The sequence below is a fragment of the Carassius carassius genome, chromosome 9 (genome assembly GCF_963082965.1).
Source record: "Carassius carassius chromosome 9, fCarCar2.1, whole genome shotgun sequence".
NCBI lineage: Eukaryota > Metazoa > Chordata > Actinopteri > Cypriniformes > Cyprinidae > Carassius > Carassius carassius.
The window spans coordinates 24,207,861-24,233,853 of record NC_081763.1 but is presented as its reverse complement, the minus strand read 5'-3'; the positions used below and the strand labels follow the sequence as shown (position 1 = coordinate 24,233,853).

The window sequence follows — 25,993 nt, the reverse complement described above, 5'->3', positions numbered from 1 at the left end:
ACATAACAAAAAAGTGTGAAACAACTGAAAATATGTCATATTCTAGGCTCTTCAAAGTAGCCACCTTTTGCTTTGATTACTGCTTTGCACACTCTTGGCATTCTCTTGATGAGCTTCAAGAGGTAGTCACCTGAAATGGTCTTCCAACAGTCTTGAAGGAGTTCCCCGAGAGATGCTTAGCACTTGTTGGCCCTTTTTCCTTCAGTCTGCGGTCCAGCTCACCCCTAAACCATCTCGATTGGGTTCAGGTCCGGTGACTGTGGAGGCCAGGTCATCTCTCCTTCTTGGTCAAATAGCCCTTGATGCCTTCAGTGTGACTCTACAATTTTCCTAGTCATGAAAATAAAGAAAACTCTTTGAATGAGAAGGTGTGTCCAAACTTTTGGTCTGTACTGTATGTTAATATTTCTAACCCACATCACTACAAAGAGTAACAACACTGTGAACAATTAAGCATTTGTCCAGGCAAAACATTTCAGGTTCCTTTATGTTCTTCAGTGTATTACTGTATGTGTAGTAGCCTCTTCAATTCAATTCAAACTCCCGAGCATTTCAAAAATGGGCATTGCTGAAATGATTTATATTTGGAAATTTAGTCTTCTTCTACCATGCTCCATGAAATAGAAAATCACTGATTAAATATAATGAAATATAAATGGACATTTCTGTTCTTGGAAGCACTACTAATGCTGTGCATTTAATAACATGTTAACGGGCAATTCATATTTAACAAAAGTTACATGAATTGCTTTGAATTTGATTTATTTACAACTTTAATTCTACATCCTTAAATTTGAATTACAAAATGCTACCTAAATACAAACTCAAATTGAAATGCACAAATGTAAAAGGCATGTTCAATGACTTCTTAATGGTGCACAAACTTAAAAGCTTAGGTAAAAATTTTTGCCAAAAATGTTTTATCTATCCAACTCTAAATTGAAGTCTGTCAAAATGTTAGACAGCACATTATTACAGTGAACTGGAGTGCCTGATCTCTGACCTTTAAGAGAATTTGAGATATTCCAGGTAACCAGAAGGATGTGGGTTAACAGCAACGCACCTTAAAGAAAGAATAAAAGAGAGGGAAAAACTTCTCAAATCAAGACGATAACTTTGGGGGCCAAAAAAAGCTATTATAAATGTAGCTTGATCACTTGTATTTCCATTTCACTCAGTGTGGCTGAACCCCTGCAGACACTGGTCTCCACTTTTATAACTGTTAAAAGGCATATAAAACTAAGCTCTCAAATAAATTCCTTAATCTTCCATAATGAATTCTCCAGGCTCTCTTGACATGTCACTGTCGCAGGAGTGGATTGTCCCTCAAGCCTACGCCTTTGATATACGTCAGAGTGTTCAAAAACCACAGCATTCCAATTGACCGAAGCGGCGCACATTAAACATGTTGCTCACACAGGAGCTCAGACTAAAGAGTGAGGTTGCAAGAATTTCCATACTGTAGCTCAGTCGACTATGAAAGCGTCAGATCTGCAGACAGAATTAATTTAGGTATGTCTCTCAGTTGAAGATTCCCTGAGCTTGAGATTAGAGCAATACAGAGTCGAACCTGACATTCTTTTTCTAGTGCTTTCAAAGCAAGCCTAGTACAGCCTACAGTTTGAGCTACTTAGTTTGAGGAGTTCTCCTCATTATTGGCAAAGGTGTGTACAACCATAATATTCTCACTTTAGTGATGAATATACTCTGATCTAACCTCTATGAATCATTAAACTCTATTTTATTATCTTTAATGTTTCTATTCCGCATATTAGGTTAGGTCTAAACTCTCCATGCAGCTCAAGCTGGATGTCATTCACAGCTGGACTGTAGAAAGCAAGTGTCTGAGATAATAATGTGTCAGGCTAATATCTGCTAGACTGCTTTGCTACAGGGACAAAGGATTCTCATTAGTCTTACGTCTATAAGACACTTATCCATCCTCTCTACAGCTCCTCTGCTTGTAATGAAAGAATGATTGTATCTTTCCACACAGCTAGAAAACTGATCTTCGGTATTGTGCAAACAATTTAGCTTTCCGGTTAGGGAAACGCAAAATTAAAGTGTTGTGAAATAAGCCACACTTCAAGGGTTTACTAAAATGCACATGACAATGCTGGATTTTTAACTCCTTGGCACTCGACTCTCAAATGGACTGGAAAGAAATGTTCCCAGTTACAGCCGGTCCACGCTGTCTCTACACTGCTTGGGTGTGTGAGAATCCAATACTAGTCTTCTGCTTTCACGCTGACAACTCAAGAGCACCATCTTCTGACAAGCTGAATGTCTCCCAATCCAGTGTTTCTTGCACTTTTTTAGGTGGTGGAACTCTTCGAGTAAAAACAAAATTGCAGGGTACCTAACTTCCCAAACTCATTAGGATAGTGAAGCAGAGTGCCGAGGCCCATTAGCTGCCTTAATGACTGAAAATATTTTAAAATAATACAAATTAGGCTTTAAAATGAGCTTGTTTCTTAAAATGTTAGTCCACACAAAAATGAAAATAATTTACCCTCAGGTCATTCCCAACCTGTATGCATATCTTTTTTTTTTCTTCCTGCTCAACACAGAAGAATATATTTTGAAGAATGTTGGTGGTCATAGAACTCCCATTGACTTCCATTGTATTTTTTTTTTTTTGTGCATGCCGTTCCTGGAGGGATGGTGTTCTGCAGAGTTTAACTCCAACCCTAATTTAATACACCTGAACCCAAACAGCTTTTTATAGGAGACAGGTTAACATGTAAAAAATCGACAGCCTATCGGCTAATTTACAACATGATTTACACTAAACAATACTCTTGGATTGAACTATTTTTAGAGTTTACACCCAAAAATTTTTAGTTTTTTTAAGAGAAGTCACTGACTTTTTGCAACAGGTGGGATGGATGGATGGATGGCTGACTAAGGTCTATCGAAGTGAGGGAACACAAACTTAAATTATTATTGTTACAATCTTTTAGTCCATTCTTATGAGTTGGTGCTTTTATATTAATTATAATTATTGTATTTTATAATTTATTTAGCTTATTATTTTTTGATTAGCCAAAAAACCTCACTTGGAATCCTTCATAGACCAATGTTTGTGAGCCACTGATCTAATCCATAAAATCATATATGAGTAAATATTTCTCTTTTACGTATTATACTCTGTGCATTTGTAGGGATTTAATTATTAACAGAAGAAAAACAAAAATATATTTATAATTATGTAAATTACTAATTTAAAAAAATGTAGATGCATGCCCATCATGTCTTTGTAAAATGATTTGAAATAAAAAATTTAACACTGCTAGGCCATCCTGATAGACTGAAAATAATATGCAAATCGGACTCAACAATTATATATTTAACACCTGAATCAAATTATTCTGCTTTAGCATTTATATCCAAGGTCTGTATTGAGTTTCTGAATCTTGTTGCAAGCAGGTTTTTTTACTATTTATTTTTAATACATAATAAGAACAAAGCAATTTTATTTTTTATTTTCTATATGTAAAATATAATATATAAAAAAAATCCTTTTCATGAAAAAGACCTCATCCTATCTCATTTTGAACATCCTCGCCAGAAAGAAAAGCTCTGCTGACTCCTTCCTGCTTGCTCTTGGTTTCACAGTTCTTACATCTTGAAACATTGAGGAAAGCCTCTGCTGGAGCTTATGGGCCAAAGCTCCATCCCAGTATTTGCAAATCAAAGAGCCCCCGGGGCGCAAAACCTTGTCAGCTAAGTCCAACACTGATAGACACATGGTGACCAATCTTTCATGATCCAGTTCCCTGAGCCCGCTGGCATTGGGGGCCATGTCACTGAGGATGACATCTGCTCGAGCTTCAGGGAGGAGCCTCTCCAGCGCCATGTGAGTTGAGGCCTCAGTGATGTCATGATTGGACAGCAACTGAGCTCCATCCAAAGGGGCGATGCGTAGTATGTCTATTCCTATTACGCTTCCTTTAGGAAGATCCGCACCTGGAAAGAACAAAGGTATGTTGTTCATATCCTCACCAGCTATCCAATCTATGTATCTAAATCTTAAAAAGTGGACGCTCATATGCTTGATATATATATATATATATATATTTTTTTTTTTTTCTCCACTAAAAATTCTCATACTTACAGGTGTGGCAGTTCATGATGACTTTACTATTACTCTAAAATTGTAAATAATACACACAGACTATAATTATAAAGTAGGTGTATTCAAAAGGTTTGACTGATAATGTCTGCATACTACAGCATTCAAAAGTCAGTAGGATTTTTTATGTTTTGAAAACTTATGCTTAAAAAGGCTGTATTTATTTAATCAAAAACTGGAGTAAAACAGCCATTCTGTTATTTAAAATATCTGAATATATATATATTTTAAATGTAATCTGTTCCTGTAACGCAAAACCGAATTTTAAAACAGCATTTATTTCTACAAAGTAGTGTATGTATCTACAACTGTAGTGTATGTATCCTATGATGACATGCATAGATCTCATGATGTGATGCATTCAGCTCAGCAGCTCACTTACTTTCTCCTGTTGAGTTGACTCTCTGGACTGCAACTTGACTCCATGCACCAGGAGCAGCACCACAATCTATGACACTCAAACCAGGTTTGAGAAGTCTGTATTTGTCATCTATCTCGATCAGTTTAAAAGCACTTCTACAGCGGTAATTCTGCGCGTGAGCAGCTTTAACGAAAGGGTCATTGATCTGCCGGACCAGCCATCTCTGATCGGCAGCACTCTTCCCCTTCATGTGCAGAGGCATCTTCTTTAGAGAGACCGCTGACACGTGAATGCACGATCTTTGGATACATTTCCACATCATTTACAAACAAGTGATCTGCAGAGATTACATTTAGAACTGATATCAAAGATCCGCGCGCTCTGAGTCTTTCTAATAATTAAACTATACGCACTTTCGTGCTTTATTTGTGTATGTGATATATTATTAATTATTTAGATTAAATGCATTTATGTAGGCTATATATCAGTTAGTTATCGTTATATACGGTTATACTTGCATTTTTATGTTAAATGATTGCTTTCAGTATCCGTCGAGAATATTTGACAGGCGTACACTCCGAATTACGATTCAATGACTCGTTCTTTTGAGTCGGATCTTTTCAATTTTATTTACATGAGGCGTAATGAGGAATAATAATATCCTTTAGTAGTCGTAAAACAAAAAATGTTACATATACAGCGTACTTGAAATATCTTTACCGTTTGGCTACAACATACAAAAAAAAGTTAGTTTTATTTAGTTGTGTTCGCAAGAACCGACTCACCAAAATGACTCACTTTTCCCATCGAGATCATTTCACTGTTGCACAGTGCACACGTGGGTAGGTGGAGTCAACCAGCTCCTAGTTGAGTTCATATTTTCGCAGATCTGTAAATCATGTGTTGCATTTGGATAAATAAAATTCTGTATAATATGTCAGACACGACTAAATTTTTTAATAAATTTATATTTATATCATAACTTAATTATTTATAAAAAAAAATTGTGAGCATATAATCTTCTTATAATTAATAATTATCATCTTTGCACTGCAGGTGAAACTGACCCTAACTGGTTTTACTATAATTCACCACAAATCATAGTAGCCATTGCATCAAAATAATATTATTAAAAGTTTATGAATTTACCAAAAAAAAAAAAAAAAAACACACAAACGTAAAATAAATATGAGAACATATGATGAATAAAAATTTATAAAACAGATACTTGGTTTTTTTTTGTGTGTGTGCTCTTGGAGGCTACTTTTTTGTTTTGTTTTGTCTTGTTTTTATGGGGTGTTTTAAAACTGCTGTAAAACACTTCCAGGGACAAGTAAAAATTGGATGTTTGGACACCTTTTGGTTAATGTCATTGTCTTACAGTTCCGATACTGAATCAGAACGATCTTTCTGGTGTGTGTTAGATTTTTTTTCTTACACAAATGTACATTACCATGTTTTATTTTTCAGTAAAAAAAAAAAAAAAAACTATATTATTCCACTATCTCCTCACTTTATTGAAGCTAGAGATCAAAGTTAAGCAATTTGAACCTTGTCATGCGGAGAATGTTTTTTATTATTTACTTGTCTGTAGAACTTAACTGTGGTGTCAGCGATTGGCCATGTTCAATCTTCCCTGCTTTTTTTGGTTTTACAGCTAAAACAAAATGCCATTTTATGTGACAGGGAGCTGCTAGAGGAAAGTGGCCTCATGGTTGACACCCTCCACATGGTTGATGTCCACATTTTTAGAGATGACACCTATAAAGGAGAGCCAACCGAATCAGACTGTAATACAGCGCCGCATCACTTAATGATCCAGTTTTGTGAGACACATACTGAGACAGAAAGTCTAATAACGTGCCACTGACTGAAGAGGTTTGTTTTCTTTTTCAGATATGAGGCCACTGTGGTTTGACACAGATAAAATACCGTTCAGCCAGATGTGGGCAGATGATGTCCTGTGGTTCCCACTGATGCTTCAGAAAAATAAGTTCTTGGGATATTTTAAATTCAATGGTCACGATGTGATAGTGAAGCATAAACTGGAAGTAGAGGATGTCTGATTGGGGTTTGAATACCACTGATGAACATTTGCCACTGTATCAGTGGAAATTATTCAACTCTATGGTTTCGGATATGGCCATTCTACGTAAAATCACCCGATATCAAATGCTGTATTTAAATGTTAAAAATATACAGCATTTTGTATAAGAACTTTTTTTCTATCTATCTATCTATCTATCTATCTATCTATCTATCTATCTATTGCCTTACTACTGTAAATGTCATAGGAAACACCTATTTCTCAAACCATTTGCCCTCTGTGCCAGCAGGTGGCAGAATTGAATATGTATTGAAGTACGATAAGTTTCCATTTCTTTAATGCTTTACTTAGTCCAAACATAAAATCAAACATTTGAAGACAATTGATAAGCTCTGCTAAAGTGTTTTACTAAATATTAAACAATTAAGATGGAATTATGCATGATGCATGCATTATCAACCGACAGCATTTTTTTTTACAGACATATTTCGAAGTATAGTTAATATGATAGTTTAATAGCAGCCAAAAATTTCAGAACATCAATTTATTGAATAAAAACAAGTTTTTGGCATTCAGAGCAGCTAATAACTAATTACTTCATAGTTAGTAAGACAACTAGTTTGAAAGTGTTCACTTGAATACACTACTGTATTGTATACACTACTGTCATTTGAATGCCTCACAGTGATGCTCAGCAAGGAAGCAAGAATATGCTGATTTCCTGCTCAAGAAACATTTCTTGTCAGTGTTGGAAATGACTGTGCAGATTAATATTTCTGTGGAAATCAAGATATGATGAGTACAAAAGAACAGCTTTAAAATGAAATTTTTAAATGTCTTCACCATGACTTTTGGTAATTTCATGCTGAATAAAAGAAATAATTTTTTTCAAAAATAAAATCTTACTAACTCCAGACTTTTGAATGGTAGTGTAAATATTACTTACAAATAAAAATGAAATGTGACAACAAAACAAAGCTGCGAGAAGTACAAGTCTGAAGATACAAAGTAGATAACATAGAATCAGACTGGCAAAATAATTATGATGCCTTTGAATCAAATAACAATTTCTGCATATTTCCCATGAAGTGTATTCAACTAACCATCGCTCCGACTCACTTGCTATTAGTTTAGCTCATTTCTTTATATTGCACTAAAATAGAAGATACAGGTCAACTTTCATGTGTTAACCCTTTTTACAATGTACAATTTCTTTTCAGATTAGCTTACGTTTTAAAACAACAACATTAGCTTTGCATACATGTAGATTAAAGATCAATACAGTGTTATAGCATCTTGTTGCATTTCTTAAAATTATACTCCACAACATCAGCTCTTTATTTTAGGTGTCAGTTTGTTCAAACTGTAGGAAATCAAGTTGCCTTTTCAACTCAGACTGACAGATTTTAAGAACTGCCACATAACACATTTACACAGAACCAGTTCCCCATAATTCTTTGCGAGAAAGCATACTGATTGTCTGTAGTTCCTGATTAGATCCTGCGATTCAAAACAGGCTTGGAGTTCATGAAATCACAAAAGGGAGGTTATTTTGGGCTGAGAGGTGGAAACTGTCCGTTACCGTCCCCAAAAAGACTTTTAAGTTTGGAATGAAGATCTTGCCACACCTCACCCATCTAGAACAAAGCAAAATAAGACGCAACAACAAATATAAGAAGGCTTTGTTAGGATCAAAGTAATAAAACCAACTCTGGCACACATTAAAATGAATAGCTTTAATGCAGAGATACTAGATAAGCTTAAGATAGGTGTACCTCTTTATGTCCCAGCACCTGTGAGTCTACAAGTGCCCCCAGGATGTGAGACGTAATGGGCAGATAAGTAAATATGAGCTGGCTTTCCTGGTGCCGGCAGAACAGGGAGAAGTAGTTGCGCAGCTCCATGGTCTGAATGGCGTTTTCTTGCTGCCGTGAGTCAGAAATCAGAGTGAGGTCACAGTATGGTCACATCTTCCCACCCTAACCTCAATCATCATCATTATCATCATCACGATGAGCCACCCAACAGTTAAAAACCACTGGATCATGACATGCTATTTGAAGGTTAGACAGATATTGTATGTGACTGGCGTGATTTGGCATTGCATCAGTATCAATCAAGCATGTTTCTCTTGTTCTCCACCTGGCTGGGACTTTTATGAAATGTTTCCTAACTTATTGATAAATCAAATTCTTAGGTGATAAAATAAAATTAATGTGCAAAATGGCTGCTCAAATGACCAATTAAATGCTTATATGCAAGTTTGGTCAGTAAACAACAAAACCAAAGTAAAGTTTATAGACATAAAATGAAACGAGTTGCTAGGAATTACTTGGTGTCTTATAAAATATTCTCAGTGCTAGTGATGCAATGAAAGCACATTAGCGCAATAAAAACACACTATAGCACACAAGTGTTATTAATTCCTATTTCAGTAATATTTTTGAATGTTTTTGAAAGAAGTCTCTTAGTCTCCTAGGTTGTATCAAAAATGTAGTAAAACAGTAATATTATAAAATATTATAAAAAATGTAAATAACATCTATATATTAAATGTCATTTATTCCTGTGATGGCAAAGCTGAATTTTCTGCAGTCTTCAGTGTCACATGATCCTTCCATAATATTTTTGTGGGAAACAGTGATACATTTTATTGAATGGAGGGTTCATTAAGACTAGCATTTATTTTGAAATAGAAATCTTTTGTAACATTATAAGTCTTTCCTGTCACTTTTGAACAATTTATTTCATCCATGCTGAATAAAAGTGTCAATTTCTTTCATAAACATCTTACTCAGGCAAATTTTTTGAATAGTAGCATATTACCATTAAAATCAAATTCTGTAAAATATTGAATTAATATCTTATGTCAACATTTTAATTTTGAATTCTTTAAAAATTGTACAATGCGTGTTGTTGTTTTTTTATATTCACAAAACGTCTTGCAGCCTCTCTAGACCCCAGTTTAAAAAACCCTGGCCTAAACAAGATTTTTAAAAAAGGCCTTTAACCACGTCTCTCAAGAGGCAGAGATCCTAGTTCAAATGCCTGCGACATCCCCAGAAGGATTATGAGGATACAAATCTTGCTCAAGAGCTTTGGTTTCAAGCTCTTCAGATCAATTTTGCCCAAAATTTTAAGGATGTATCAGCTCCCCTCAAGCTACTGGTCCCCACATTTCCCCTCTTCCCCTCTGGGAATTCTGCCACACAAGCTGCTATAGCTCTTTTTAGTGTGTGTGTGTGTGTGTGTGTGGGCTGACCTGGACGATGCGGGACTCCAGCTGTTCGACAGAAACCTGTTCTTTAGGCTGCACCGTGGCACTCAGCATTTGTCTTTTCATGACACCGTACTTCTGGAGCGCTCGTTGGTGTTCATGCAAGACCCCTTTCTCATGCCTTTCACACAAGTCCTGTATGACACCACACATACACACTCATAAAAAAATCTTCTGTGCCATGGCTTAGTTGTAACTTATATGTACACTGAGCTTTGGTGCTCATGTGTTTAAACAGGTTTGAAATCAGCGTGCAACATGACAATTCTGCTGTTCTCCCTTTTATTTCCTGTCCTCTCTCCATGAAAAGTAGCAAAAGGCAAATCAGCTTGAACAGTGGATGAAAACAGCTAAATGACAACTCGTTTGCTTTATTCCAAGACATCTGAAAAATTCACAAAAAATACCTAATAAAAAAATATGTAATATGTAAAATATTTGTAATAATATATTTTATAATGTTTTTAAAATAAGTATCTCAGTAATGTTTTTAAAAGATATCTCTAATGCTCACCAAGGCTGAATTTATTTGATAAAAAATACAATAAAACAGTAATACTGTGAAATATTATTGCAATTTAAAATAACTGCTTTCTCTTTGAAAATATTTTAAAATGTCATTTATTCCTTCGATGTAAAACTAGATTTTCAGCATTATGATTCCAGTCTTCAGCGTCACATGATTCTCCAGAAATCATTCCAATATGCTGATTTGCTTCTTAAAAACATGTATTATTATAAATATTTATTGTATAATAATAATAATAATAATAATAATAAGCATTTACTGTCATATATATTTCCTCTAAATGGACAATATAATAAAGCTGTATGTAAATGTTAAAGCAAATCAATACTCACCCTGTACGACTGCAGCAAGTCCAAGAACAGATTTAGTTTTTCTACCACATCATCCTCTTCTCTTCTGCACTGTATTAAATACACAAATTAATTTCCTCTGTAGCAGCATGCAGCCAGTTCACGTGGTGTGAGTGTGGGAAACAAAGTACCTGTTGGGCAGCTTTTTCAGACAGAAGTGAGAACTCAACAGAAAGCCCTTTAACAGAGCGTCTGAGTGCAGCCCAAGGACTCTTACAGGACGCCAGGATAGGCACAGATGACTCATCTGATCCCAAAGAACTGGAGCCGAGAGAGAGAGACCAAAGATGAAATCTGTGGCATGTAGTCATAAACATCTGACAATCAGGCTTTCTCAAATTACTGGACAAATCTGGTATTTTCCACCTACTCAAACAGTTAATGTTACTGTACTGTACCATTGTGAATAAGAAATAACATACAGTCGTTTAGTCACCATCAAAAAATAAACCCCTACAGGTGGATTTGTAGACCTGTATCACTTTGAAAGTTTTATTCATTTATTTATTTTGCCGTATGGTGTGATGGGGTAGTTAAGAGAAAATAGAAGTTGAAAAAAATAAATATGTAAAAATAAATAATGTGATTCATATAATTATTTAAATCATCAACACTGCGGGTGGGTAGACAAAATTGTGTGTAAAAATGTGTAAAAAAAAAAAAAAAGTATAGTATAGTATAAAATAAATACATTTTTAAAATTTTTATTTTAAATCACATTATTTATTTATATATCTAACCATTATGATAGTAGAAAAAAAAACTGGTCAGCACATAGATAAACATCTACAGCTGCCTTTCTATTTTAAACATTCTGAAATTTTTCCATTTTTAGGATAGTTTTGTTTTCTGCATATATATATATAATCCTAGAAGTCATAATTCCGTTTATTTCAAAATAGAAAAACATCTCCGCTGTTTAATTATTTATTTATGCATCTAACTGTACTGGTGGGTGGGAAAAACGGTCAGCTAATAACTGTTTTTATATATATTTTATATATATTTTGAACATTCCTTTTTCCCATCTTTCTACATGTCTCCGACACTGTGGTACTAAACCTTTTTTAAATTATAGAAATTAAAAGGTGTCTATAGATTAAAATAAGAACTACTGACATAATTGTAATTAGAATAAAATCCAGAAGTTTAGGGTTGAATTAAATTAAGAAATACCTTGATTTATTTGTTTAAAGGCTTGATTTGAATTATTTTTAAACATTTGAGGCCCGTTTGGAAGTTTGCCATTGGAGGTAAACCTTAGACCCCTGGTTAAGAACCACTGGTTTTAGAAAAACCGAAACGATTCAGAGACAGCACTCAGGATGAGGTGGTACCTGAGCTCCTTCCCAAACATCAGCAGATCCGCGGCGTTCTCCTTTGAGCGACTGGCCATCCTCTCCGCCCTGTCCCTTAACTTCTGAAAACTGTTATGGATATTTCTGATGAGCTCTCTGCTGGATGAAAATTGACTTTGGACATCTGCTGGGAGGTAATCCTGCAGGAGAAATCACAAAACAGACAAGCATTTTTAACTATTAAATGTTGCAATAAAAAAAGAATATTATGACATTTGAAAACAAAGCTTGATTTTAACATGCAAAGTGAAATAAAACTGAAATCAAACCTTGGCCTGCGTTGCATATTTGCATGTCATGAACTCATCACCCATTTTTTTGCAAGCATCTCTAAACTTAGCTTGGACATCCTGTGAGACATAAAAATGGAAATTTGGAAGTCACAACCTATTGAATGTCTAGGAGGAATATAAAATAAAAATTCTTAAATCAGAACTGGCATTTCAAATGTACTTTCAAATTGCATTATTCTTCCACTACAAAATATCATACAAAAATGAATCCTGCTTATCTAGAAACTCAAGTAGCAAAAAATCCACACCGAGCCACTGAAGGTGAGGAATGTTTTCACAAGCTCATCCTCAGAAAAGACAGGGTGTCGTGCCACAAGATTCAGAAACCTGCCAAGAGCTCGTCTCCGCCCTTCAATGAACTGCCGATCTGACATTGAGGTCAGGACTGCAGTGGGGCCAAAGAACAGAGAAAAGATTAAACTGTTCCAGGAACAACAAAACACAGCCCTTCCATTAATAAAACACAGCAAGGAACTTTCAGGTACTCAGTTACTATGGAAGTGAATCTTGCTGAAAAACAGAACAAGTTTACTTTTTTCCATTTTGGCAGAGCGGTTATTGTTTGTCTGGTGCATTCTCAGAAAGTATTGAATGTCGCTGTACAGTCTAAGTGGGAAATGCACAAAACTATAATCTACAGGTTTAACCATGCCTTACCTCCTTTCAGCACCCTTTTGGGAGGAAGCGCCGGCACGACTCTGTAAGCATATCTCTGAAGTAGAAGCTCATGGAAAACATCAAAATCATTGTATCGCCGATAGACTGATACTGTAAAACGCTGCAAAAGGGCACATACAGAAGTAGAGTATTTTATCTCAACCAATCAAGGAAAAGAATTCCTCGTAATATGAACCAGACTCACTGGTTCTTGTTTACGCATTTATTTTGAGCTGTCCACATGTGAGCAAGTGATGCTATGCTAAATTTCTCCAAATATGTTCCATGAAGAAAAAAGCTCACCTACATCTTGGATAACTTGATGGTGGGTAAATTATTTTATACTTTTGGGATGAACTTTAATACGGCCTCCTAAGTCACTCACCTCACTGGTGACCTGATACTCCACGTGTTTAAGAAACAATCCCTTCTTCTCGGGGATGAGATCAACTTTGATGGTGTCCTTCTTTAACAGCTCTGCCAGAGTCAAAGACAAGTTCAAAGGACTCTCCTCAACCGACTGAATCTTCAGACTCTGAAGCTCCTTTGGCTCTCCCAGCTGAGGCTTCGGGAACTCTTAAAAAACATGGCACGTATTACAGTGACTGTACTGTATTTAAAGAGGTCACTGACTAAACATTATCACATGGGTGATCACAGTATGATCATTTTAAATAATATAAAGAAGATTGCTTTCTTTTTATCTCTGTTCCATGTGAGTCTTGTGACTGCACATAAATAACACAGCATTACAGAAAGGTCAAAAGGGATGACAAGGAAGTCTGTAAACAATGTTGAGCTGCGTGGCACACAGTGTTTTTTTCTGTGGATTTCTGTGGTTTGTGCATCAAATTTAGAAAAAGAAATTCTGGAAAATGGGAGAAACTGCTTGACTCAGCAAAACATTGTCTTAGCAGATTCAACCCATGATCTTTGCTTTTGTTTGGTGGAACGCAAAAACAAAAAGTGTTTCTTGGTCATTCCACAGAGAAATATGCATTTGGCATCCAGTTGACAGGAAACTTGGTTTTGTGTAGAGGAGAAAACAGGAAGCATCACAATTAAAGTGCACACTCGACTGTCATACTGGCAACACCTGAAATAACACAAGAGGCCTGTATTGAATAGAAGCTTTAACTCTTCAGAGCTCTTATATGAATCATTGTGATGTTAAAAAAACTCTCAAACACCATCACACAACCATCCCAGGACAACTGTAGACCTGAGGAATGTAAATAATGCATGCATACCGTATAAAACAGGGTGAGAACTACTTAGGATTCAAAAATGCAGATTTTTCTTTTGCTGAAATGCTGAAAAAAGTGTGCAAATCACTGTAAACTTACGGTGACACTGAAATGCAGCTTGAATTCAGTTGGGACAGCAGGCAATATAATATCACATGACATCTTGAACAAAAGACAGTTTTTATGGGGACTTAACTGGGGTTGCTTTACTACAGTCAGCTGAGGAATAGATATCCTTATGCTTACCTTGTATGAAATTCTCCAGTAGTTTGGGACTTGGTGGTTTTCCTTGTTGAGCAAGGGCAATGAGAGCCAAGCCTTTATAAAGCGAGACTTTACTAAGGAATCCATCAACATTGTTTACATGTTCGGCTATCTAAAATGTAGATGAAGATGCCTTTTAGCCTGTGCAGAAGAAGCCATGGTTCCACAAGAAAACCCAAACCATAACATTTCCATTTCCAGCCATGAATAATGTCATTAAACAAAGCATGTGGGATGTCATTCAGCTAACTACAGTCTTTCGAGCCAATAATGACATGTTATCCTAGTGTAAGTCTCACCTGGTTTTGAACAGTACTGGAGAGATATGTTCTGCTGAGAACTCTCTGGAATACACCAATAGGCACTCGTTCATCAGTTCTGGAGCAGATGGCTTGATGCACTTCACGATAATATGAAGGGACAGATCCTACAGTCAAGAGACGTCTGTTAAGAGCTTTATGTTGACATAAATGAATTGTCTTGGCAAAGGTGATTTGGAACATTTTGTTACTGCATTCCACAGTGAACACACTGAAATAATTTATTGTTTTAAGCTGATTGTTCCAACACTGATAGAATACTGTAGTTGCGCAATACGTTTGTATTTTTTTAATTATTATTATTATTGAAGAGTTCAGAACGTTCTCAAGACGTTTGACACAAACACAATACAAATAGAAACACAACAGAACTAGATAAAAACAACATTAAATCCAAACAAATATGCCATTATTGAACAGAAACACAGTCTGGGGGGGACATTCTTTTTATTTTAAAGATTCAAAATACATTTTAAAAGCTGTTTGTAATAGTAACTATATCTGAGTTGTCAGTCTGGAAAACTTGAATTAACCGGTAATAGATAGTCACTAAACAAGTGAAACAACAAATAAAAGAAAACGTAGGCAAGACAACAACGTAAAGCGCTTAACTCGCGTTAAAGTAACTCGTGTTTCCACTCTCGATTTTTTTAAAACACCATCAGAGAAATTTTCCAAGACAAGAAAACTAATTCGCAGACAACCGCCAGTACAAACGTTAAATAAATAAATCGCATGAAACTGTGCAATATTTCGCTTTAAATGGCTATAATTTGTATTCCTTACCTTCATTGATGTCCGCTGCCATGGTTCAGATGTCATGTGAGTGCGATATCACCTCCATGTGATTTCCTGCAAAAAAAAGAGCATGTCCTTCTCCTTAAAGTTGTAGTGATGTGGAAACACATGGTAAAGTAGCTGTGTGACGGCGGTGGGCGGAGCCTCGGGTTTATCAGACCCTTTGAGGTATGGTTAGAATATACTTTTTCAATAAACATTCAAATATTTTTTTATATCTTTTTCATTAATTCAAGTGTAATTTGTTAAGAAGAAGGTGATTCACTCAGAGATGTGATCTGTTACAAAGCTAATATAGCCTACAATAAAAAAGCCTCACTAACCTCAAGAGTATACATTTACCATTCCAATAAGTAAAGCAGAAAAAAATGAGTAAATAGACATTACTATTGTCTACATTTTTACATTGTGTATCAGTTTATTGCATATGTTATTTTTGGCTCACTGTAGTACCTAATTAATAATTCGTAATTAATAATTAACCTAATTCAATCACAATTCAGCTGAAGAAGGAAAATGTTATGCTATTGCATTGTGAAGGTCAATGAAACCAAAATTTATTTTTAGACAAAATAATTTTCTGTTAAAGTGAAAACAACACATCCTGGACTAAATCCAACTTAACTTTAGGGAATTCAAAATAATAGTTATTATTATTAGAAGAATTCATAAGTTACAAAGTATCGAGATTGTATTGATGAAGTACACTTTTTCTCTGACCAAGAAACGTTTTAAAAGGTCTGAACACAAATAGTTAGCCAAATAGTTCATAATTACTTACTTTGATGATGATGATGCACACACCATCTTAAATGAAACCCACTCCAGTTACACTTTTGTTTCTCCATCCTGTCATATATCTTTGTGTAGACTTGCTTGTTCACAGATTGTTTGGTGAATTGCATGTTTTAGTCACCATAACAGCAGAAACAGCCGATACCATATCACAGTTTTAGGTTTCGCTTGTTTTGAGAAAGTGTTGACTGTCTGTATTGCAGGCATAAAGACAGAAAATTCAGATATTCATTTATGGTGCCATGAATGAGTAGCAAGCTAGAAACCCAAATTTGCTTAGGTTTGAATTCCTTAAGTTTTGGTCAAAGGTCATTTTTGTCATAGTTTCTCCTTGTGACCACATGCATTAAGTGGGTCAGATTAAATTTTGTAAAAATGCACTGTATCAGAGCATTCCTTCAAACCAAAACCTAGTTTTTGGCTTGGCTAAAAAGTGTACATTAATTATGTGCACTGATTCCCCAAAATTTCATCATAATGTTGTTTCAGCATCTTTGTTTACATCTCTTTAATGTGTTGTAATGAATTGTAAATTGAGTCTCAATTTAGTCTTCTTCATCAAAAATTAAAATCTAAGTGTTAAAAAGAACAAGGAACTCTGTACTATAGTTTATGATTTACTTCAATGCAGCAATTAACCTTACAATGAAAAGAAATGGTGTAGAAATAATTTTCACTCCGAAATTGATAGAAAATTTCATAAATAATTGAAAAGAAAAGCGTATTATCTTGTAAAAATACTCCAATAATCTTTGTTTTATTTACAGTTTATGAAAAAAATGCATTGTAGTTTTCAGTAGTGAAACATTTTACAGCATATCAAGCTGAATTAGTCTAACAAGTGCTTCAATGTATCATTTTTAGGTGACAAATTCAACACAGTCAACAAATATAGAATGCTTTTGACCATTTTAAGCCATGGGATTTGATGTTACCAATGAATTGAGTTGACTGGGAATTGTTGACAGTTTCGTTTGATTTCATTTTTAATTTTATGAATAATTTGAATATTTATATTTTATCAACAAATATGTAACACTTACAAATAATTTTAAGCCACAGGATTTGATGTTAAACCATCACATTTTAACCTTTAAAATCAATACAATTAATGTGATTTCATTTTTTCTTTAGAAATGAACTTAATATTTTATATAAAATATTTTAAAAATTAATGAATTTTATATTTATTATTTTATCGTTCGTTTTATAATTTATGTTCATTTATTTTATTATTTTATGTCAACTTCAGTAAAACTTACAGGAATGCTTAGATAATTCACCCAGCAGGTAAGCAATATAGAAGTATTATCATCATCCCTTTTCTGGGGAACACATAAATATAAATATAAATATAAATATAAATATAAATATAAATATAAATATAAATATAAATATAAATAATGCACCAGGAGAGGTGCAAAAATGGGTAGTATGCTCCCAGTAACCCTTGTGTGTAGTATTGTGTCTGACCACTAGATGTCCGCATACTCAACAGTTGTCTCATACCGTGATAAACCTCCACGATCTCAGCGTGAGTTTGTTGCGGTTGCTTCGGCTCGTTGCTTGATTGTTCTTCATTGGCTCACACTGGATTAGAGATCACCTCGCCGAGCTTTGTCGGCAGGGAGGAGTCGCGTGGCGTCTGCTACACACACGGGCATCTCGACTTCACAAACACCTTCCCCACTCCTCTAGGACTAATAAGGACAAAAGGACGGAGGAGTTCCACCGTGGGAAAGACGGAGCCGCGGACAGACGCTGGCCACTAATCTCAGGCAGTCAGTGACTGACATCAAGCCAAGGGAGACACATTTTATAACTGGCTGGCGTTGAGAGCAGCCTGAGGACAGAGGCTTGGGTCTCGGAAGGATTCAGCTCTGAATGCATGCATTTCTCATAGTGTATTGTGTGCGTGTAGTATTAATGTATCCAAACAATAGGCAGTTTGGAGAGGGGAAGTAAGAGCTTGTAATACACGCTTCCCTTGCGTCTGCCAGCCAGCCGGTGGAGATAGGAAAGCTGAAGTCCCGTTTCATACAGCTGGACACTTTTGAACCGTTTTACTGCTTGACTTTGTTTTTACCGAGAGATTGAGAGATTTACCGACCTATGTTGATTAATTAAATCCCTCGTTTTAGTTAACAATCAGCTCTCGGATTCTCTCCAGGGACTGCAGGCGCTTCAAACAACTGGTCGTTTTTAGTTCCATATTTATTACTGTGGATGGAATACGATAGATGTGCATTTTCCAGGGAAGAGCAGCTTAATGTGTGACTTTATAATCTAATGATTTTGTGTAAACCCTGACAGAAGTTTTCAACAACTTCCTGCTTTAGTTTCTCTCGAGTCGGAGTGTTATTGTCATAAAGATTATGGCAGCCGTTGTAAATTACTCTCCTCCATGGTGGGTTAACCTTCTCCACAGACTGCCTCACTTTAATTTGCAGTTTGAGCAAACCAGCAGTGACTTTCGCCCAGAGGACTCCTCATACCAGCAGGTAAGCCCTTGCATTACAGTCACATCTGCTATTTGATCCAGCTACACGTGTAGATGAAATGCTGTTTGGAAATGTTTCGTGTTGAAAAGGTAACGTAGGTTACATGATACCGATTGTACCCCATTCTAAGCACTGTCACACAAGCAAGGGTGCTGTTATTGTGAATATAGGCACAGCTGTAAGCTGTTATAACAGCCTCACTGATATTCAGTATGACATGACTAAGTTTTGCTTTTATACTTGTGAGTTAAGTGATTTATTTTGTTTAACCTTTGTTTGAGACGTAAATCGATCTGGTTAGTTGATGTAGGCTATTTCTTTTCAGCCAACTAAATTAGTTACAAAAGAAGCCAAAGCATCAAGGTTTGTGTGTCACCTAGCAAAGCCAAACTGGAGTAGAGCGACAGGTATTTCGTCTTTTGCTCAAAGAGTTCTGTAATCATTCCAGATTTTCCATTTGCGGCTTTCCAGCACAGTAATGAACACCGTGTTCAAATGGTGAAAAGGTTGTATTTGCGGAGACATTCTAAAACGCTTAATATGGCTTAATGTTCTAAAAAAACGACCAGGGAAAAAAAACTTTTCTTTTCATTAATTCTTGCCATAAACTCGATCTACTATAGTAATCTAAGTAGAAAGACAAGATTTGTACATAAATGTTTTCCCCTTAGAAATCCATTATAAAGACAATGCTTAGCATGGCTTAATGTGTTAAGCAATTGATATTAAAATAACAAACTCGGTATGCACATTAGTAATGAAGCATATACTATGTACAATGTATAAATATACGTTTGTAAATACCAACTTTCTAGGAGGACTGAAACACACTAACAAGCACAGAGACACCTCTTTGCCTGTTGAGTTAGAGCAATAGAATGAACTGTTCATTTTAGCTCAATAGTTAGTGGGAGCTTATCTCTTAAAGGGATTACACAGAGCTTTTTTTATGTGCATTTTTCTTAGTGCCAAAAAAGACCATTTAGTCTTTATAATGACTTTATTATTGTTATTTGTTAAGACTCGCATCTCGTTAATGCTGAACACATCCAGGCATGGCTGATGAAAGTAGAAAGTAGGCTTCGGAGCACCCTTTCAACTACTTGACTATAGTCTTTCGTCATAGAGACAGCAGATGGCCTAACAGGAAGCCAGGAGTGCCATAAGCCTGGTGACAATACCTCTAATCAAAGCTCCTTAAATCAAGTTTGGCCTTTACTGTTGTTCGCTTTATAGAGTGTTATTTGGGTGAAACCAGTTGGTAACTTGGAATTCTAATCTAAAGAATAGTAATTGTGCTTGACCATCACCATCGGTCAGGTGGTACAATACAGTTCCAGAGCTATAGCAACATTATCATAATTTGTTGCACCTATAAGGGGGTTATTCAGGGTGGTCTGTGTACATAGTAGTGATTTGATGTCTTCTAGATGGTCAGTGTATGTTCAAGGTGCTTCCTTTAGACAATTTTAAATATCATCTCAACAGTGTTTAAGTCAAAGCAGGTGCAAAAAAGGTAAGTTTAAGTTGGTTAGTTAACAGGTGGCACTTGCTTTTAGATTTGGTTATTTTAATGAATTGCAACAGAACGTAAGTTTGACTTAGACTATGTGTCCAAAGGTGTCTATAAACATTTTTTAGGGCTGCTGTACGTGTTCATGTGATGATGAGAATTTTCAAGCTGATGGCCAACTTGATCCTTGGTCCCTGCTGGTCTTCAGGCACAGAGATGATGAAAGTTACTCAGGAAAGCAGCTGAGATGGAGAGCAGAAGTGAAAGCAGAATTCAGTGTTTCTAGGTCATAAAGCCCAGGATAGACTATCAGCTGTTTGAAAATATTTTACCTGTGACTTTCCAAGCATCAACATTGGAAAAATGTCTTAAAACAGCATGGCAGGCACAAGCTGAAACGCATGATGTTTTGTTGTTGTTGTTTTTTACAGTTGTGTTAAGGGATCTAACCTCATCCTGTCAGATGCCATTGACATCAGGTGCATATAGAATTACAAATAACTTCATGAACTGTCCAAAAGCTCATCTGCATGGATGGCGAGGAAGTCCTAACCACTAGTTTTATATACTGTATAATTTATAAAGAGTACCCTTGTGCAGCATCAGTTTGCCAAGCATTTTTCTTTTATTTTTTTTTTTGAAAGGATGTAAATGCTTTAAAATGTTACAGTTCAGTTTAATTAATATAGAGGAAAATCTAAATTTAAGATTTTCCTTTCTCTTTGGAGTGTTACAAGCTTTTGGTACATAAAGAAGATCTGTAAAGTTGCAAAGACTAAAGTCTCAAATTAAAAGAGATATTCTGTATCAAAATTAAGACTCTGCCACGCCCCCCTAAAACGGCTCATTCAAACACACCCCCTCATGTCATACGTCACTATGTGGAAATATTTGTGTATGCAGCCAAAATAAAGAGGGAAGGCATGGTTTCAGTAACCGCAGTTAGTGTTGAAGCAGCCATTAAAATTAAAAGCAAAGGCACTTTATTTGGTCTTCTGAAAGTAGATGCATTTAGGAATCTTTAAGATTACTTAGAACAGCTAGACATTTTATGGACGACCGTTTTGTGAACCTAGGAGAGGAGGTAATTATCACTTTGCTACGACAATCTGGTGCTTCTGAATCCTTTACTGTAAGTATGTTTTGTTATTAGTTAAACATTTGTTCAAATGCTGTTTTGCTCGTCGTGTGTGTGTGTGTGTGTGTGTGTGTGTGTGTGTGTGCGTGCATGCGCGTGTGTGTGTGTGAGAGAGAGAGAGAGAGAGAGAGCAAGAGAGCGAGAGAGCGAGCGAGCGAGCTGACTTAAACGTCCATGGCTTGTGTTCTGCAAACACATATCATGCGACTCTTTTCCCCTTTTCGGGCTTGAACTGATGGTAAAACTAAGGACAGTATTAACTCTCTTTACATTTATTTTACATTTATAATCGTAGCTCACGATTATGGAAAGGGGTGTTACATTTCCGATGAGTGCTTGCTGTGTTCAGCCAATCACAATGCTCTGGTTGGCCAATCAGAGCAGATTGTGCTTGTTGGAAGGAGGGACTCGTAGAAAACGATGCGTTTCAGAGAGGCTGGGCATAGAGAACCTACAATAATTTACAGTATTTAAAAAAAAAATGTTTTTTTGAACATTAAAGCATGTCAACATATTCTGTTACTCCAAATACAATAACTAATGATCTTTAAAAAAAAAAAGCATCATATGACCCCTTTAAATGGGATATTTCTGGATATTTTGTATGTTTAATGTTGTATGAATTCATATTTAAATTATTTAATACGGAAACATTTTTTATAATTTTCTTACTTATCATGGACTTCTAAACCCCTTGATCAACCCTTTACTCAATCACTGAAGAAAAAGAAATCTTCACAAAATCATGCACATTTAATAGACAGGACATTCAAGCAGCTTGTACTAGCAGCCTGTTCTCTAGTGAATGATAACAAACAGCACAGCTGAGGATTGGGGAGAGAAAGAGAGAGAGGGGACACCTGCTGTCCACTGAATGCCGTTTGTTCACTGGATTGGAATTAAGTAGAGATGTCATCTCGTTTGGCCACTAGTTAGGGGTTAAGCTTACTCCTGATGTCCCAGTTGAGGTTTCCTTGATGTGCTTTATCTGTGAACTTTGTACTACTTTTAATTTCAGCTCAGTATATTTACTTTTGATTGTCTGTTTCCATTAAAAGTAACAAAGGCAGCCTTGCTTTTAGCACGAAATCATTATTTATTGATGTCCCTGCCTAAATATTCAGTTGTTTGGGACCGCTTGTAGTGCGGAGCGAGATAGGTTATTAATGTTGCTCAACAGAATGTGTCAAGTGTGTCAGATATGAAGTTTCCAAGCTAATGTATATACTGAAGAAGGTTTGGGTAATATGTTTAACTTTAGCACAGGGGTAACACTACTGCGTTTTTTTTTTTTTTTTTTTTTTTACTTAACCTGAACTTTTTCCTGTGATATCAAGCTGAATTTTCAGCATCATTACTTCAGTCTTCAGTGTCGCATGATCCTTCAGAAATCATATCTCATTATTTAATATTTTTCTGGAAATGGTGACATTTTTAAGGATTCATTGGTTCAATGGTGGATTCATTGGTGAACAGTAATTTTTAAAGAACACAAACATAGATTTTGTAATAGATTGTGTCCTTGCTGAATAAAGTATTAAAAAAAACTTTTTAATACCCAAATTTCGAACAGTAATGTACAGGTTTTTTTTAAACTCTTCCCACCTTATTTCTGTGAATGTGCGAGACTTCCAGTTCATTAGCCGCTGTGGGGAAATTTTGTCTTAAAATGAAAAACTAAAATCACTCACTTTAAATTCTAGAAGTAAATCAAAGAATCACATTATTATAATGTACTGTATGAAAAATGGGTATTAATCTGCTAAAGATTGCATTTAAGAGTGTTATTAAATTAGTAAAGAAAATTAATAGGCACGATAGGCACAATTAAATATCTAGTATATCGACTAATAATGATAAATGAAAAATATCTTTCATTATTGCTGATCAGTCTGAAATTGGGGCTAGGGCCGATAGACGATTCCATCGTCCATTGAAATTAATTTGAAATTTCTGTCAGCACATCATAAATAGAACGCGGTAGCAGTTGACTGTCAGGGATTTGTGGTGTCACGCCACGCCGCATCTAGTGTCCACAGCATCATTGATTATAATGAGTCCTATTTATATTTAATGAATCTCTATTATAAATCAGTGGTTATATAGTATTTTGTTGCGCCACACCGCTCCGCTCGCACGTGGTGTAGACGCAGTGTTAGGAATCATTAGTTGTAATGTCATTAGTAAGAATCCACACATTGCGTGTCAACGTTCATCGCGATGTTTCACTGTAGACCTCGACTGATGCCAAATTTGTTGACATCGGCCAACCCTAGTTGGGGCAACCATTACTTCTTTAAACTCAAGTGGATTGTTTCAATGTCTAGTATTCTATTTGAACTTCACCCTTTCCCATCCCTAAACATTGGCTATCAATGGGTATTGCATTGAGAAAAGCATGTCTCATGTGTTTACAAAGGCCAGGACTGTGGGAGTTTGGGCAGTGCTTCTCATGAATCATCGTGGATGGAAGCCAAGCTGTGAAGGGGAGGTGATGGATGAGACTGGAGCACTGAGTTTGTTTGGGTGAGGACAGACCTACCAGCGGATGAGGAAGGCACAGAAGGCTAATCTGAGTGTCACCACTGGGTTGTTTAACCTAAATGATGTAGTTTGGCAAGTATGTTATTGTAAAGTAAAAGTATTTTTTCAGTAGTTAGGAATTGGAATCACATACGCAAATGTTACTTGGAGAAATTTGATATTGGCTTCCGAAAAGAGGTGGTATTTTCATATTTAGCCTTCAACAAACCATGCTAAACTATGTGTTTACTTTCCGCTGAAACAGACTTCATCAAAATCTGCTTGGAAAGAACAAAGTATTTCAACTGAAACTTTAAAAGTAATCCTTTAAATCCATAAACCGTGCTTGTTTTTCTGGATATTTTCACTTGTAGCTCTATCTGAAGGACAGATTATTAGTAAGTAGTTCATGGTTGTATTCAGAGATTCTATTGGAATTGTTTTTCTCAGCTTCAACCAGAGATGCTAGATACCAAACACCAGATTTGCCAAATCCAAACCTTCGTACTTCATTCATGTTCTTAAAGAGCTTGTGAAGTTGTGTGAGCAGGGTTTCTTTTATGTGTTGATATGTTGTAACTGGAAGTGGACTCTCTTTAATTTCAATTAGTAATTTAGTTGACACTTGACTTATAATTGATTAAGCATGGGAATTTTTTTTTATGTTTCTATATATATTATTATATAGAAAAATCTGTAAACTTTAAATTCCAGCCACTTTCCATGTCTAAATAGACTGATTTCACAACCAGTTGTTGGATGGGAAAGGAGATATAGTGAAACTGAAGACAGACTAAGAAAGCATAATTTGGCACTCGCAAAAGCTAATCAGAAGGAGATTGTATTTATAACTAAAGGCATGACTGTTTAATGAAGTCATCAGTCGATATCGATAAATTATCACATTTCAAATCTTTATTTCTTTCAAGCTTAAAGGCAGATTTACACGCAGAGTACACAGCTTGCATAGGGCACCAATTCTAAGGGGGGCACCATCCCAGTTGCTCAAAAAACAAAACAGCAACACGCCATTCCCCCATCCGCACTCACAACCGCTCGCACTGGTTTGACTGTTTTGCTGGAAGAGAAAAACTGTAAATCTTAAAATAATTTTAGTGATGAACTAGATACACTAAATTTTGATTTCCAAGCTAACAGTCATGTATTAAATTAAATAATTTCATCTGGTCTTTAATCACTGTTTTATTAAACACATCAGTGTAGTGTTTTTCATTTGCCTTACTTGTTAAAGTTCCTGTCTGCTTTTTGTGGGAATGTGGGCTTAAGCACAGCTTGAAGTGCAGATTTGAAAAACAAAACCCCTACATGCTTCCCCACTCCCACACCCACTCTCCCCAGGTTGGCTGTGGGGGAGGTTGGAGAAACTCGTGACTTGCCTCTTCATGACGTGGGGAGCATTGAAAACATTTCCTTTTTTGATAATTGTAGCGCTAGTGTTGAGTCATTTTAGTCATTCTAGCGTGTCATTTTTCAGGGATGTCGTTGGGCGCACAGGAAGCTAGAGCAGCCAGGGATGCTGCTAATCTGTTTTGTCAGCGTGTTTGCATGGTGTGATACAGACCGACGAGGCCGTCCTGTCGTCAGGCCAGGCAGGAAAACACAAGCTGTCTCTCACAGTGGCATACTGCCAATAATTTTGTCATGTGGTTGGCTGGTTATGAAGGATTTGTGAAGGAGCCATTCATGTAGCGGTGTAAACATAACCCTGTTTGTAAAATTTGTGTGTTTCTGCTTTCATTAAACTCTAGATCTGATCTGATCTTTTATTTTTTATTTTTGCAGTTTACAGTTAAGTGTTAACTACTGACTTCCTGTGTGTGCGCGTGTGTGTGGGAAGGTTTATTGCCATCTAGTCTGCCTTCAAAG

The 25,993-nt window shown here is 36.0% G+C and overlaps 3 protein-coding genes across 5 annotated transcripts in view; 1 reads left to right on the top strand and 2 right to left on the bottom strand.

The window, feature by feature from the left end:
- Nucleotides 1-3,230: 3,230 nt before the first annotated feature.
- On the bottom strand, nucleotides 3,231-4,861 carry LOC132148629 (rRNA methyltransferase 2, mitochondrial-like). Its single transcript, XM_059557327.1, has 2 exons — nucleotides 4,518-4,861; nucleotides 3,231-3,969 (listed from the first exon to the last, which is right to left on the bottom strand). The coding sequence occupies exons 1-2, from the start codon at nucleotides 4,816-4,818 to the stop codon at nucleotides 3,545-3,547; spliced, it is 726 nt and encodes a 241-aa protein (XP_059413310.1). The 5' UTR covers nucleotides 4,819-4,861; the 3' UTR covers nucleotides 3,231-3,544.
- A 2,003-nt stretch (nucleotides 4,862-6,864) lies between these two features.
- Nucleotides 6,865-15,753, bottom strand: LOC132149375 (sorting nexin-8-like). 2 transcript variants are annotated; one of them, XM_059558552.1, is made up of 13 exons: nucleotides 15,625-15,753; nucleotides 14,818-14,945; nucleotides 14,501-14,630; nucleotides 13,393-13,583; nucleotides 13,008-13,128; nucleotides 12,599-12,735; nucleotides 12,327-12,407; nucleotides 12,037-12,197; nucleotides 10,831-10,960; nucleotides 10,682-10,750; nucleotides 9,806-9,955; nucleotides 8,319-8,468; nucleotides 6,865-8,180 (listed from the first exon to the last, which is right to left on the bottom strand). In XM_059558552.1, the coding sequence occupies exons 1-13, from the start codon at nucleotides 15,644-15,646 to the stop codon at nucleotides 8,091-8,093; spliced, it is 1,560 nt and encodes a 519-aa protein (XP_059414535.1). In that variant the 5' UTR covers nucleotides 15,647-15,753; the 3' UTR covers nucleotides 6,865-8,090. The 2 variants fall into 2 exon arrangements, with proteins under 2 accessions (XP_059414535.1, XP_059414536.1); XM_059558553.1 differs by lacking the exons at nucleotides 12,599-12,735; nucleotides 13,008-13,128.
- A 2,203-nt stretch (nucleotides 15,754-17,956) lies between these two features.
- Nucleotides 17,957-25,993, top strand: part of LOC132149373 (protein tweety homolog 3-like) — a 62,607-nt gene continuing 54,570 nt past the window's right edge. The window contains exon 1 of one of the 2 annotated variants that reach the window (XM_059558550.1): nucleotides 17,957-18,932. In XM_059558550.1, coding sequence (XP_059414533.1) covers nucleotides 18,807-18,932 — 126 coding nt within the window. In that variant the 5' untranslated portion in view covers nucleotides 17,957-18,806. The remainder of the gene's footprint in view (nucleotides 18,933-25,993) is intronic. The other variant, XM_059558551.1, reaches the window with a different exon arrangement.